At 45.0% G+C, this 12,652-nt stretch overlaps 1 protein-coding gene across 2 annotated transcripts; it reads right to left on the bottom strand.

Annotated features, from left to right (window-relative positions):
• Positions 1–6,104: 6,104 nt before the first annotated feature.
• LOC109428523 (mediator of RNA polymerase II transcription subunit 25) lies at positions 6,105–9,686 on the bottom strand. 2 transcript variants are annotated; one of them, XM_019704317.3, is made up of 6 exons: positions 8,549–9,686; positions 7,590–8,471; positions 7,272–7,434; positions 6,790–7,206; positions 6,546–6,731; positions 6,105–6,468 (listed from the first exon to the last, which is right to left on the bottom strand). In XM_019704317.3, exons 1-6 carry the CDS (start codon positions 9,499–9,501, stop codon positions 6,244–6,246), a joined length of 2,826 nt encoding a protein of 941 aa, XP_019559862.2. In that variant the 5' UTR covers positions 9,502–9,686; the 3' UTR covers positions 6,105–6,243. The 2 variants fall into 2 exon arrangements, with proteins under 2 accessions (XP_019559862.2, XP_029710684.1); XM_029854824.2 differs by having other exon boundaries at positions 6,546–6,728.
• Between the last annotated feature and the right edge of the window lie 2,966 nt (positions 9,687–12,652).

Here is a 12,652-nt window from a genome sequence, read left to right as displayed (position 1 = left end):
ATTCATATAGATTAACAATTATACTCTATTATTTTCAATCATTGCAACATCATACTAATATGTGCGGGCCGCCCATTTGCGGAGTTGTGCGGCCAATTATTCTCTTTCCATTCCAGAAACGACCGTTTTGAAGCAAGAAGTGTCCTAATGGCCAACACAAGCGGGACTTGTCCGAAACACACAAGATAAGTACAACAATTTTATAATCAGGCACCCAACTCTTTCTACTACTTTGCTAACAGATAAATACTTCAATATGCATACTTCAATATCAATTATTTGTTTGTTTGCGCCTTTATTTATGACACTATTGAAGCATTCGTGTCGCCGCGAAATAGTTTACAATTTATCTTATTCACATTTTTCAATTCACTTTAAAGTATCTGACACTGCTTTTACAATTGTGTATGTAAACTTGTATCTTAATTATGTTCATTATTAATAGTAGTCTGATAATTTAAGTCTAGTGATTTTTTTCCCAAGTCTAGTGATTTTTTTCCCAAGGAATAGAAAGAGTTGGTGTCATAATCAATACAATACTTGAAACTGGAAACTCCTTATTTCCCCCTATGGGTTATAGGGAGGGGCGGGACATTCGAGCCTACTCATCAGTGGAAAGGACTTGATATGCTAATCGGTTTAGCATAGGGCAGATACAAGTCTACTGGTAGACGTATCGCCCAGCGAAACAACGCAGATTGGCCACGGCCCGGGGGTGCGTTGATTATAACAGAATAACAGAATAACTAAAAGTGTATTGGAAACTAGCGCCGAAGGGAAGCGAAAAATTCGGAACCGACTCGAACCACGGCGCGCGCACACTCGTCCCGTCGTCGGAGCCCCGCAGAGAGAAGAGGAAAAAAAATCGCAAAAATCTAGCAAAGCGAGCGCGCGAAACTTTGCTGCTGCCGAACTACCGCACACTACTGACTGCTTGGCGTCCCGTCGTCGGAGCCCCGCAGAGGGAAGAGGAAAAAAATCGCAAAAATCTAGCAAAGCGAGCGCGCGAAACTTTGCTGCTGCCGAACTACCGCACACTGACTGCTTGGCGTCCCGTCGTCGGAGCCCCGCAGAGAAAATAAAATCGCAAAAATCTAGCAGAGCGCGCGCGAAACTTTGCTGCTGCCGAACTACCGCACACTCGCTTCTAGGAACGTTTATTGAAGAATGACAAATTACAATTAGGAGTAAACGTAAGAATAATCAACTGCTACTGTGATCTTCAATGCTACTGCGATTTCAACACCCCCTCTCAGTTGATTATGTGTAGTCCAATCTTCTGTTTCAACTCCAGGAATAAAGGTGCAGCTAACGATTTGGTCAAAATGTCCGCCTCCTGTTGTTTGGAATGGATGTAAACCAGCTGGATTCGTCCATCGGCGACAGCATCTCGGATAAAATGAAATTTCACGTCGATGTGTTTTACACGTTTGGTTTCTTCCTTTTTGGCCATTGCGATAGCTCCCTGGTTATCTTCGAATAGTGGAACAGGATACAGATTATTGGATTCAAACAGGTCAGTCATCATGCCGCCCATCCAGAGTATCTCGCTAATGCAGCTGCTCATTGCCACATATTCCGCCTCTGTTGATGACATAGCTACGGTTGCTTGCTTTTTCGAAGACCAGATAACTGTACAGCCGAACACCTTCACGAGATATCCAGAAACACACTTTCGATCCGATTCGTCCCCAGCATAGTCCGCATCAACGAAGCCTTCCGTAGGTGCCTTGTGTGGGTTCCTGGCGTATAACAGTCCCTGATGCTTGGTACCTTGCAAGTAACGAAGAACTCTTTTTGCATGTTTCCAGTGTTCGGGTCCCGCTGCGTCTTGATACCTCGATAGAAATCCAACTATGAAGCACAAGTCTGGTCGAGTCCCCATCATAATATACATCAAGCTGCCAATAAGCTCTCTGTACGGATACCGACCGTCTCCATTGGCTCGTGTCAGCTGCAGTCGCACTTCAGCTGGTGTTTTGCACGGTTTGCAATCCTGCATTTCGAATCGCTGCAACATCTTGTCGATGAGCCCGGTTTGGGAAAGCTTCATGGTACCAGTCGAACGATCTCTCTCTATCTTGATGCCCAAAAAATGATGCAATGGACCCATATCAGCCATTTCAAATTCCGTCTTGAACATCTGCTTGATCCTCTCCACTGCCGCTTCAGTTTTTGCCGCAATCAATAGGTCGTCCACATAGACCACGATATACACCGTTTCCTCTGCTTGCTGGCGCACGTACAAACAATAGTCATGTCGCGAACGAACAAACCCTTGATCTTGAAGAAAATCATTGAAACGGTTGTTCCAACACCTTGGAGATTGTTTTAGTCCATAGAGTGATCGTTTCAACAGACACACTTCGCCAGGTTTCGACCGAACGCCTTGGGGAACCTCCATGTAGACCGTCTCTGCCAATGCTCCGTTCAAAAATGCCGTTCGAACATCCATTTGGTGGATTTCGAAATCGCGTGTGTTAGCAACAGCCAACACTGTCCGGATGGTACTTAGCTTGGCAACCGGTGCAAGCGTCTCCTCATAATCGATGTGCTGTCGTTGCAGAAAACCTTTCGCCACCAAGCGTGCCTTGTAGCGAACAAGATTGCCATCCGCGTCAGTCTTCGTCGTAAACACCCATTTGCACGGAACTGGAACTGCAGACGCCGGTCTTCTCACCAACGTCCAGGTTTGATTACGATCCAACGCACGAAGTTCGTCATCGATTGCTTGGTACCACTTTCCAGCTGCCGGATGGCCAGCGATGTTGTCGTAACTCGACGGAATCTGTGAGAGAGTATCTACAGCAGCATTTGCACTATACGAAGAAATAAAATCACGGAACCAACCTGGTCTCTTGCACTCCCGACCACTGGTCCTCGGAGTTGTCCCGTCCTGGGAGGAACCCTTACCTACCGCTTGTGGTGGGAGTGCCAACGGTTCTGCCATTTCTTCTCCTTCCCCCTCTTGCTCCGACACATTATCCTGGTGGCCATTGATCGCATTATTGTCTGGAGCAGTTTCGACTTGATCCGCAGGCTCGTCATCTTGAACTGCCAAACCGTCCCCCTCTGGCTCTTCTGGTTGAGGAACTCTCAGTGGGATTATCTGTTCAGTCAGACAGCCACTCATTTGTGTCGCTTGGGTCTTGAATGGAAACTCGAATTCGTTGCATTTCACGTCTCGTGCCACAAACTGTTTATGCGCCTTTAGGTCCCACAAACGATATCCACATGGGGCGTATCCAAGCATTACACACCGCTTTCCAGTTGGATCGAGTTTGTTCCTCTTCTGTTTCGGAATCCAGCAGAATGTCAAACTCCCGAATACTCGCAGCTTCTCAACATTTGGTTTTTCGCCATGCCACATCTCTGCTGGTGTCTTCTTCACTCCAAGCGCTTCTGTCGGACTTCGGTTCGTTACGTATACAGCGTTGTACAGTGCTTCGCCCCAGAGATATTTTGGAGCTCCAGATTCAACCAAAAACGTTCGCATCTTTTCAGTAACAGTCCTGTTGAATCGTTCAGCAACTCCATTGTGCTGAGGCGTATATCCAACTGTTGACTCCACCTGGATACCATGCTTCTCGTAGTACGCCAATTGTTTTTTGCTGAAGTATTCACGCCCAAGGTCACACCTCAAAGCTGCTATCTGGACACCAAACTTGGCTGTGGCCATTGCTTGATAGTTCTTGAAGTATTCAAACACCTGGTCTTTTTTCTTCATAAGGTACACAACAGCAAAATGCGTATAGTCATCCAAGAACGTCACGAAGTACTGGTAACCATCAAATGTAGTCGGCGTAATTTTTCCGCACACGTCTGTATGGACTCTTTCCAGCGGCCTGCTGGTCGGAGGCCTTGATCCATTGAACGGTGATCGTACGAGTTTGGCTTCAGCACACGTCTCACAGAATGATTCCTCCAGTTTCAATCCTTCCAATCCGTTGACCATTTCCGACCGATGAAGTTTCAGTAGGCTTCGAAAGTTCAAATGACCGTAGCGCTTGTGCCACAAATCCTGCTTGTTGGTTTCTCCGGCAGACTCAGATACTAATGCAGTCCCTGAACTTTCCACATCCATTGTCAAATAGTACAGGTTACCTTGCTTTATGGCTTCTCCGATGATTTCACCATCTTTGGTGAGGATGGCACGATCCTCTTCAAATTTAACTTTGGCTCCAACATCCATCAACGCCCCCAGCGACAGTAGGTTGAACTTCAAGTTAGGGACGTACAACACGTTGCTTATGGCCAAACGTACCCGACCACTTCCCGTGGAAACAAATCCTCTGACGATACCTTGCAGCTTACTATTTTTCATAGCGCTTTCAATTGTGACAGGTCCAGCTAGCGTCTCCTCCAGCTTACCAAAAATTCCTGCTTCCTTGGCCATATGCCGGCTGGCACCCGAATCAAGGATCCATACAACCTTTCGTTTCTCGCCGCAACAGTCCGATAGCGATGATGCAACCAGAGCAACCTCACGATCCATTGGGACTTCAGCTGCTTGTGCCCGTACTCGAGGTTCTTTCATTTTCGGACACGCTGACCGCTTGTGGCCAAAAGCTCGACATTCGTAACACTTTCCAGAAAACTTCGGTTTGACGTTGTGAGTATTTTTCTTCGGCTTTTCCGCTCTTGCAGCTAATACTTGGCTTCCGTATTGCTTTGTTGCGTCATCACTTGAATCTCGGCCGATTCGCTTTTGTTCCTCCGCCAACAAACGACTTTTCACGGTTGCCATGGTGAGATGTTTTTCTTCAAGGTTCTCCATTGCCGTAGTTACGACGTCGTATGAGCATGGCAACGAAATGAACAATTGGCTGACCTGGTCCAACTCCGTTAGCTTCGCTCCTGCGTCCTTCAGCTGCCTCACGAGCTCGTCGAATCTGCGAAAATGGTCCTTGAGAGCGCATCCTTCTTCCATCCGCAGCATTGCCAACGATCGCCGAATGTACGTTTGCGCGGCGAATCCCTTCTTTGCAAATGTTTCCGCCAACGACTGCCACATAGCTCTGGCAGTTGCCTTGTCCCGGACGTATTCTAGGTGGCTGTCCGCTATAAAAGACACCAACAAAGCCTTCGCCTTTTCATCCTTCTCCCGGAATGCCCTTCTGACCGCTTCAGTAGCCGTTTCCACTGGAACGTCTTCCTCGAGAATCTCCCGTACTCCATGCGCAGAAAGTTGGGTTTCAACCCGGAACTTCCACGTATCGAACCCCTCTCCAGCGAACTGCACAATGCCAGCCTTCTTCGCGCTGCTTGCCATTGTTCGACTCTTCGGATTCTCCAGGGGAAAAACTGCTCCCTAACGTTTCCAACGAGGGCTTCTGATTCCAGCAAACTTCCGTTCCTCGGTCCTTTGGTTCTTCGCAGTTATTGCGTGACTGGGTCCATGACCTAAAGATGCGTCTAGCTTCTAGGAACGTTTATTGAAGAATGACAAATTACAATTAGGAGTAAACGTAAGAATAATCAACTGCTACTGTGATCTTCAATGCTTCTGCGATTTCAACAAGTTTCTTCTTTCTTTCACACTCAGCGGCCAGCACGAGGAACGTGATTCAATGAGAGTATATTACAGGTGGGGAAGAAGACAGTTTGTGTGCGTGAGATCCGTGTCTGGTGCAAAACATGTCACTACTACAATCAAAGCGAGCTCCCATAAGAACGCGTGTCAAATAGTGACGTCACTATTTGTGTTTACATTTTTCTTTCCTTACAAATACATAGCCATCTCTTCTTCTTCCCCACCTGTAATATACTCTCATTGAACGTGATTATCACACTACGTTATCGGACAGAATGAAAGTTTTCATCTGTCTCAATTCTCAAGCTTGCTGCGATGCCTGTTTGATCATTGCCGTGGTAACAACCCGTTCAAGTTGAAGCGGCGCGTTCAAAATCAACATCGAACGCCAGCAGCGCGATGCCCGAGCAAAAATTGATTTAAAAAACATGATTTAAGTTAAATTTGAATATGTTGAAGCTTGAAAAACACAGCATTATTTAAGGATAAATTATTAATGTGAAGACTGTGAAAATTTCACAATTTAATGATTTCTTTTCTGTTCTTCTGAACAAAGTTGCTACCCTCGAAGTTATGTGTGATAAACTTTATATCATAGCTACTATCATAAGGGCATGCCCGTCGTAAATGTATAAATGTAAGACAAATTACATAATAATATGTAGTGTACCTAGTAGTCCTTCAATATGTAATACTCACCCATCACCGACTTACATAAAATCGAAATTTGCGTCGTCGAACGGTGCCTGGTTCGGGTTGGGTTGCAAGTTGGGCCTCTGGCCGGCACCCATCTGGCCCAGCGGATTGCCAGCATTGCCCATGGCCATCTGCTGACGGAACTGCGGATTCGGTTGCTGCTGCAGCAGGTGTCTCAGACCGGGATTGTTCGACAGCACCGGACGCATCATCCGCTGGTTCTGCATGCCGACGTTCATCTGAAATGGGGGATTGTTTGTTGAAAAATTCTCTCGACTAGATTGATCGAAGTAGGCTGTTGTTGGTTGGTACTTACTCCCATGTTCCCCATGGGACCGCCCATGTTTCTTTGCTGTTGTTGTTGTTGTTGCTGCTGCTGCTGTTGTTGCTGTTGCTGTAGCAACATCTTGTACTGCTGTTCCTGAGTCATCTGCATGGTTGGATCTTGCATTTGCTGATTGCCCATATTGCCGTAGTTGTTGAACTGGTCCTGTTGCATCTGCTGTAATGGGACGAATGTGTTAAGTTCATTGCATTTAAGATGATTCCTAGGGACTTACATTGACCATTCCGCCCATACGAGGGCCTTGTTGCATTCCACCAGGGACCATTTGACCTGGTCCGGGCACCATTTGACCGGGACCCGGTCCCATGGGCCCTCCCATCATTTGTTGTTGATTGGCTTGCTGTTGTTGTTGCTGCTGTTGCTGTTGTTGTTGTTGTTGCTGCTGCTGTTGTTGAGGTTGCTGCTGAGGCAACATGCTAGCCTGGGGATTTCCCATTCCGGAACTTTGTCCAACTTGTTGCTGATTGGACGTTTGCATCTTGTTCTGCATGATTACCTTCTTCAAGCGGTCGACGAAGGCCAGCTGGTTGTTCGGTATGAAACCCAGGTAAGCGTTCTTTTCGGCGGTGTACAGAAGGATCAGCACCTTGATGTCACAGTTGGGCGATGTAGTGAAGTGCACGCAACCGGCCTGGAAAGGAAGAGGTATTACATAACCGCGGTACAAGGATTACAACCATTGAGAGTTTTTCTTACGAATCCGGATTTCATCACTTTGGAGAGCGCTTCGAGTGCCTCGCATGGCTGCGGTACGAAGACCACGGTCTTCGACTCCTTAATGTACTGCCCACCGGCGCTTCCGACAAGTGTCTTCGGCATCAGTTGCATTATCAATCGAGGAGGCCAGTTGTCCGCCCGTCTGTAGGGAGGAGGAAGATTCCTTATTATTTATAGAACAGTAATCACAGAATGCTACTAATACTTCATCTCAAGTGAACTGGAGTTCTTTTCCATATAGTTCATTATCATATCTGGAATCTGGCCATTGGCCATACATTCGCTTCTGGTACTTACGTTTCCGGTTCCCCGTCGCGGATGTTGGCCGAAACGGAGCAGGGCACCTGCCGGGTCACCTTGGTCGAGTCGTTCTTGTTCGGTTTCTCGATCCACTCCAGTATGCCGGACCAAATACGTTCGCGAGGTTGCTGTTGTTGTTGTTGTTGTTGTTGCTGCTGCTGTTGTTGTCCCATTTGTTGCTGCTGTTGTCCGGGTTGTCCCATTTGTTGCACCTGTTGTTGTTGCTGCTGCTGCTGTTGCTGTTGGACCATGCCCATTTGTTGCTGTTGATTGGGAATTTGCTGTTGTTGTTGCATTTGCTGCTGCTGTTGATTGCCGCCCATCATCTGGTTGCCCATTGGTCCCATCTGGTTTCCAGGGACTCCCATTTGGTTTTGCATTCCTTGAACCTGTAAGTTCTGTTGCTGCTGTTGCTGTTGGGCCATCATTTGCTGTTGAAGCAAACTCTGTTGTGACATCGGTTGGCCAGGCTGTTGTTGCTGTTGCTGGAGGCAACTGTTGACAAACGGCATGCGCATTTGCGGATTGTTGCCTTGAGCCATTTGTTGTTGTTGTTGCTGCTGCTGGGCGTTCATCGAGTGCGGTGGAGTCGTCAGCTGCGAGATTAGCACCGAATTGGTTTGGGCATTGTTGCCCATCATCTGATTCGGTTGCTGCTGCTGTTGCTGTGGACGGCCCTGGTTGCCGTTCATTCCACCAACCATAAAATTGCGCCCTTGAGGTGGGGCCATCCAGCGCATCTGCTGTTGCTGCTGCTGCTGTTGTTGTTGTTGCTGCTGTTGCAACTGCTGCTGGTAGTTCATTCCACCCACTCCCGGTTGATTCGGCATCTGATTTGGGAACATTTGGTTGCCCATGTTGTTCTGGGGGAAGTTCATCCTGCAAGAAGAAAAATCATAAGGAAATCAGGAAGCAAGGAATAGGGAGAACATTGAAAGACGATGAATCATTCTTGCCTGCATGGTTGTTGTTGCTGCTGCTGTTGTTGTTGCAACTGCTGTTGCAAGCCAACCTGTTGATTTACCATCGGACCCCGCATGTTCGGATTGTTTCCCATATTGTTCATATTCATGTTTCCGCCGACAGTGTCCATTACGTTCTGATTGCCAATTGCTTGCTGCTGTTGCTGTTGTTGTTGCTGCTGTTGTTGTTGCTGATTTTGCTGCTGGTTCGGATTTGGACTCGGCATACTGCCGGCCTGATTATGGCTAATTTGGTTTGCCGGAGGGCTTACCGGACGTTCCTTCAAGCTGAATCCCTTCAGCAGCACCAGATGACGTGGATCTTTGCAGTAGTTCTTGGTGCTGCAGGAGCCCAAATCACCGCCGGATTTCTCGAACAGCTTGAACAACACCGGAATCTTGCGCGGTGAGATGATCGACAAATTGATGTTCTTCTCTAGGAACAACCCCACCAGCTGTTCCACATTTTTGTTTTCATACGCGTAGCACTCCGTCACGTACATCGAGTAGGGCGAACTAGCCGCGATAAGGATGCAATACTTGTGTACCTTCATCCCGTTCTCCCGCAGTTCGTCAAAGTCGTCGAAGCAAACCAGCGCCGTGGCCAGCCCTTCCGCCAGGTTAGCATTTGACTCGCTTTTGCCCCCGCTCAGTTCCAGCTTATCGAGCGCTCCCAGCACCTTGTGAGCACTGTTGTACGGCCCAAACGTGGTACAGCAAACTCCCGGCAAGCTCTGGGCTGTCTTGTACACCACTATTCCGTATTGGTTTCCATTCTTGTCCGTCCCGTAGCTATCGCCACCAGTGCCGCCACCCCCACGATCATCCCCCACAGTACTTTGCGAAAAGTACTCCAGCGTCGGGATGATGTAGTTGCTCTTCATGTCGTTCATGTACGCCCCGTTGATTGCGGTGCCCTCGATTACAAACAAGATTTCCGACGACATTTTTCTACCGCACAAACGAAACTCACTTCCTAAAACACAAGCAAGCTTTTGCCCGAGCTAATGTGCACACTTGAGGCGTAAACTTTGAGGAATTTTTCACCGTTTTACATGTAAAATTGTACGGAAAGGATGGAACTCTTTATGCGAAACTTTAGCAAAACACCGATTTTATGGAAATAAACATAAAATTTTTAATGATACCTGATGATGACAGATGGAGGAGAGATGACGGATGATGACAGCCGGAGGGGGAGGACTGATCGAGGGGTCCACCGCTTGGTGCGACGCTTGCCTTGCCACATGGAAAAACGACTGTTTGGAACGGTCGTGAACAATCAGGTTCCGAATCAAATTCAAAATTAGCTACTGGCGGATATGAGGCACTGTACCTCAAGCCATAAACGAAAAAACCCAACAACAACAACAACAACAACAAATTCAAAATTGGCCAACATAGCTATTGCTAATTTAAAGAAAACTTTCCGTTTTACGGTAGAACGCAAAGCTACCGCAGCTGTCAGACTACTGATTTTCACTGAGGTATCATCGATCTACAATCACACGACACGACGCGGAAACAGGACATAACACTTTTTGTTCTTACAAATTTTGTAAGAACAAAAAGTGTTAGGGTAGGGCGGGGCAAGATGAGCACCCTAAGGATCACGTTGAGTTTATTGAAAGTTAACACAATTTTTCAATGTACCTCTCAGTAGTTCTTTTCTATATCTTGTTTTCTATCACTCATAACCATGGGAGGGTTCAAAATTCACAATAAGGATGATTTATTTGACTAAACAAAAAAGATGTTTTATGGTCAGTTCGAACATGCTACGGGGTAAGACGAGCACCCCTACGGGGCAAGAAGAGCACTTCATTAAAATCCCAATATTTTAACAATAAATTGGTCAAACATTGATTGATATAGTGAACCTTGTGTATAACTATGGTATCGCGTTCTAAAATTATATATTTTTTCGATTATTGGAAAAAAAAGTGCGATTTTATAATACTTTATACAAAATGACCTGAAAAACAATAAACGATTATTAGGTTGCTTATTTTTAGAAATTTACTCAACCAAATAGTTGCAGAGGTTACGGAAACCAATGTTCGGCACTATTGAGTGGATTACAATAATTTCAAAATATTTTCTTTATTACCATCAGGGGTGCTCATCTTGCCCCAGTATAAGTAAATAACTAAAATTGAATAAGTTTTAATGTTTGTTTTTAGAAAATATTTTCTAATGTAAATTAAAATGCTTTGCAGTAAGCTAGTAATGTTGGCTGATAACTAGAATTATGGTAAAATTTTGATTCTGACATAAAAACCTTATTTTATTCTGATGATTTCTTATAAGAAAATGCTAAAAATCCATGCTATCGACTTATTTGACGATATTTTCTAATTCGTTCATTATGAAGTACCTTTTATCAGGTTTACAAACAGGATGAACATTATTCTAACGGATTATGAAGTTGTTTGGGCAAAATTCATCATAAAAGTAGTAAAACGGAGGGGTGCTCATCTTGCCCCGGGTGGCCATCTTGCCCCGTCCTACCCTATGTCCTGTTTCCGCGTCGTGTCGTGTGATTGTGATATAGTTCTTACGTTGCACTAATCTCAAAAATATGAGTATCATCGATCTACCCTAGCAAGCCCTAGCGATGCCTTGGATAGCCTTGGATACGACGCCGATGATCATTGTTTGTTGTTGGTTTTCAGTTCAATTCACCTTGCAAGCATGCTTTGATTTGGCCTTCAGTTTCAATAGAGCTTGCTGACGTTTATTCACCTTTCTCTTTCAAACATGCAGGCGGAATAGGATTTGTTGACATCAGGAAAGGTTTCCCGATGAAAACAAATCCTATCCCGCCAGCATGCTTGAAAGAGAGAGGTGTTTAAACGTCAGCAAGCTCTATGATAGGATGATTTTTAAGCCTGCGGTAGGACTTTGATAGCTGCGGTAGAACTCGGCGGCTACCGCAGAGTGGAAATTTTTCTAAAAATCCGCAATAATCTCGCCATTTTCCGTTAATTACAAGCGAATTAGATGCGAAAATTCAAGAATTTAGAATGCGAAAATTCAAGAATTTGCACCCTGTCCAAGAGTGATGGGTTTGACGATGGCTTATCAAGCGTCGTCATATAGTGAAAATGTGTTTAAATAATTTCAAGTTTAGTCTTTTATAATTATAGATTAGCTAAGTTAAATATAGTAACGAAAATTAGTGAAATAGTAAATGGAATAGTATTTGAAAGTAACTAGGTTTTGAATTAAAGCATTTCTTTACAAAATTAAACTAAAATAGAATCTGAATAATCATACCATTGCTTTATTGACTTTAATTTAAACGCTTGATTTGTCATGCCTCCAGCATACGCTTAATCGCTGTCGCATGATCTAACAACAGTTGATTACGCGCAGTGCTGGGGGGACCGACAGGGCTTATTACCAGTCTATACTAACCCTCTAACTACTAACAAGACTGGGAAGCCAACGATCACTCATTGCACTTTTGATAGTAGTATTAGTAGTAGTAGTAGTTAGTAGTAGTAGTAAGAGTAGTAGTAATAGTAATAGTAGCAGCATTTTATTAACAAGTTGATTCGTACTATTCTTTTTCACTTCTTCGAAATTATTTTTATAGCAACTATAAACTCAGGAGTGGATAGCATAACGACATTGATTGCAGCAGGGTCCAACCTTATTATGTAATGCAAGAGTGCATGTGGGATGTCTCTGCATTACTTATATCTTCTAATTAAGACAGGGCAGGGTGATAAGAAAATCGCATTAGTGAATGAACAATTTAGAATCTAAATTTTAGATGTTGAATGCTGTTCACTCAAGAAGTTCACTGGTGCAGGTAGCAAAAAAAACTTTTGAATCTCTCTATTTCTTAGCATAGTAACAAGAAACTATATTTAAAACTAAATATAAATTATGCTCTCTATGATGCTCAACAATGCTATAAACAGAATACTAAAATTTCCGGGCCGCCATTTTGTGGAGTTTGGCGGCCCACTGTCTTCTTGTCATTTCAGGTTCATTTTCTACAACGCGTGGCTACAAAGAGTGAACAATACCATCGTCTAGGAAGCATTTTGGAGCTAAATTCGGTGAGTCTGTTCCATTATATGTACG

The sequence above is a fragment of the Aedes albopictus genome, chromosome 1, assembly GCF_035046485.1.
Source record: "Aedes albopictus strain Foshan chromosome 1, AalbF5, whole genome shotgun sequence".
NCBI lineage: Eukaryota > Metazoa > Arthropoda > Insecta > Diptera > Culicidae > Aedes > Aedes albopictus.
This window is presented reverse-complemented; position numbering and strand designations above follow the sequence as displayed.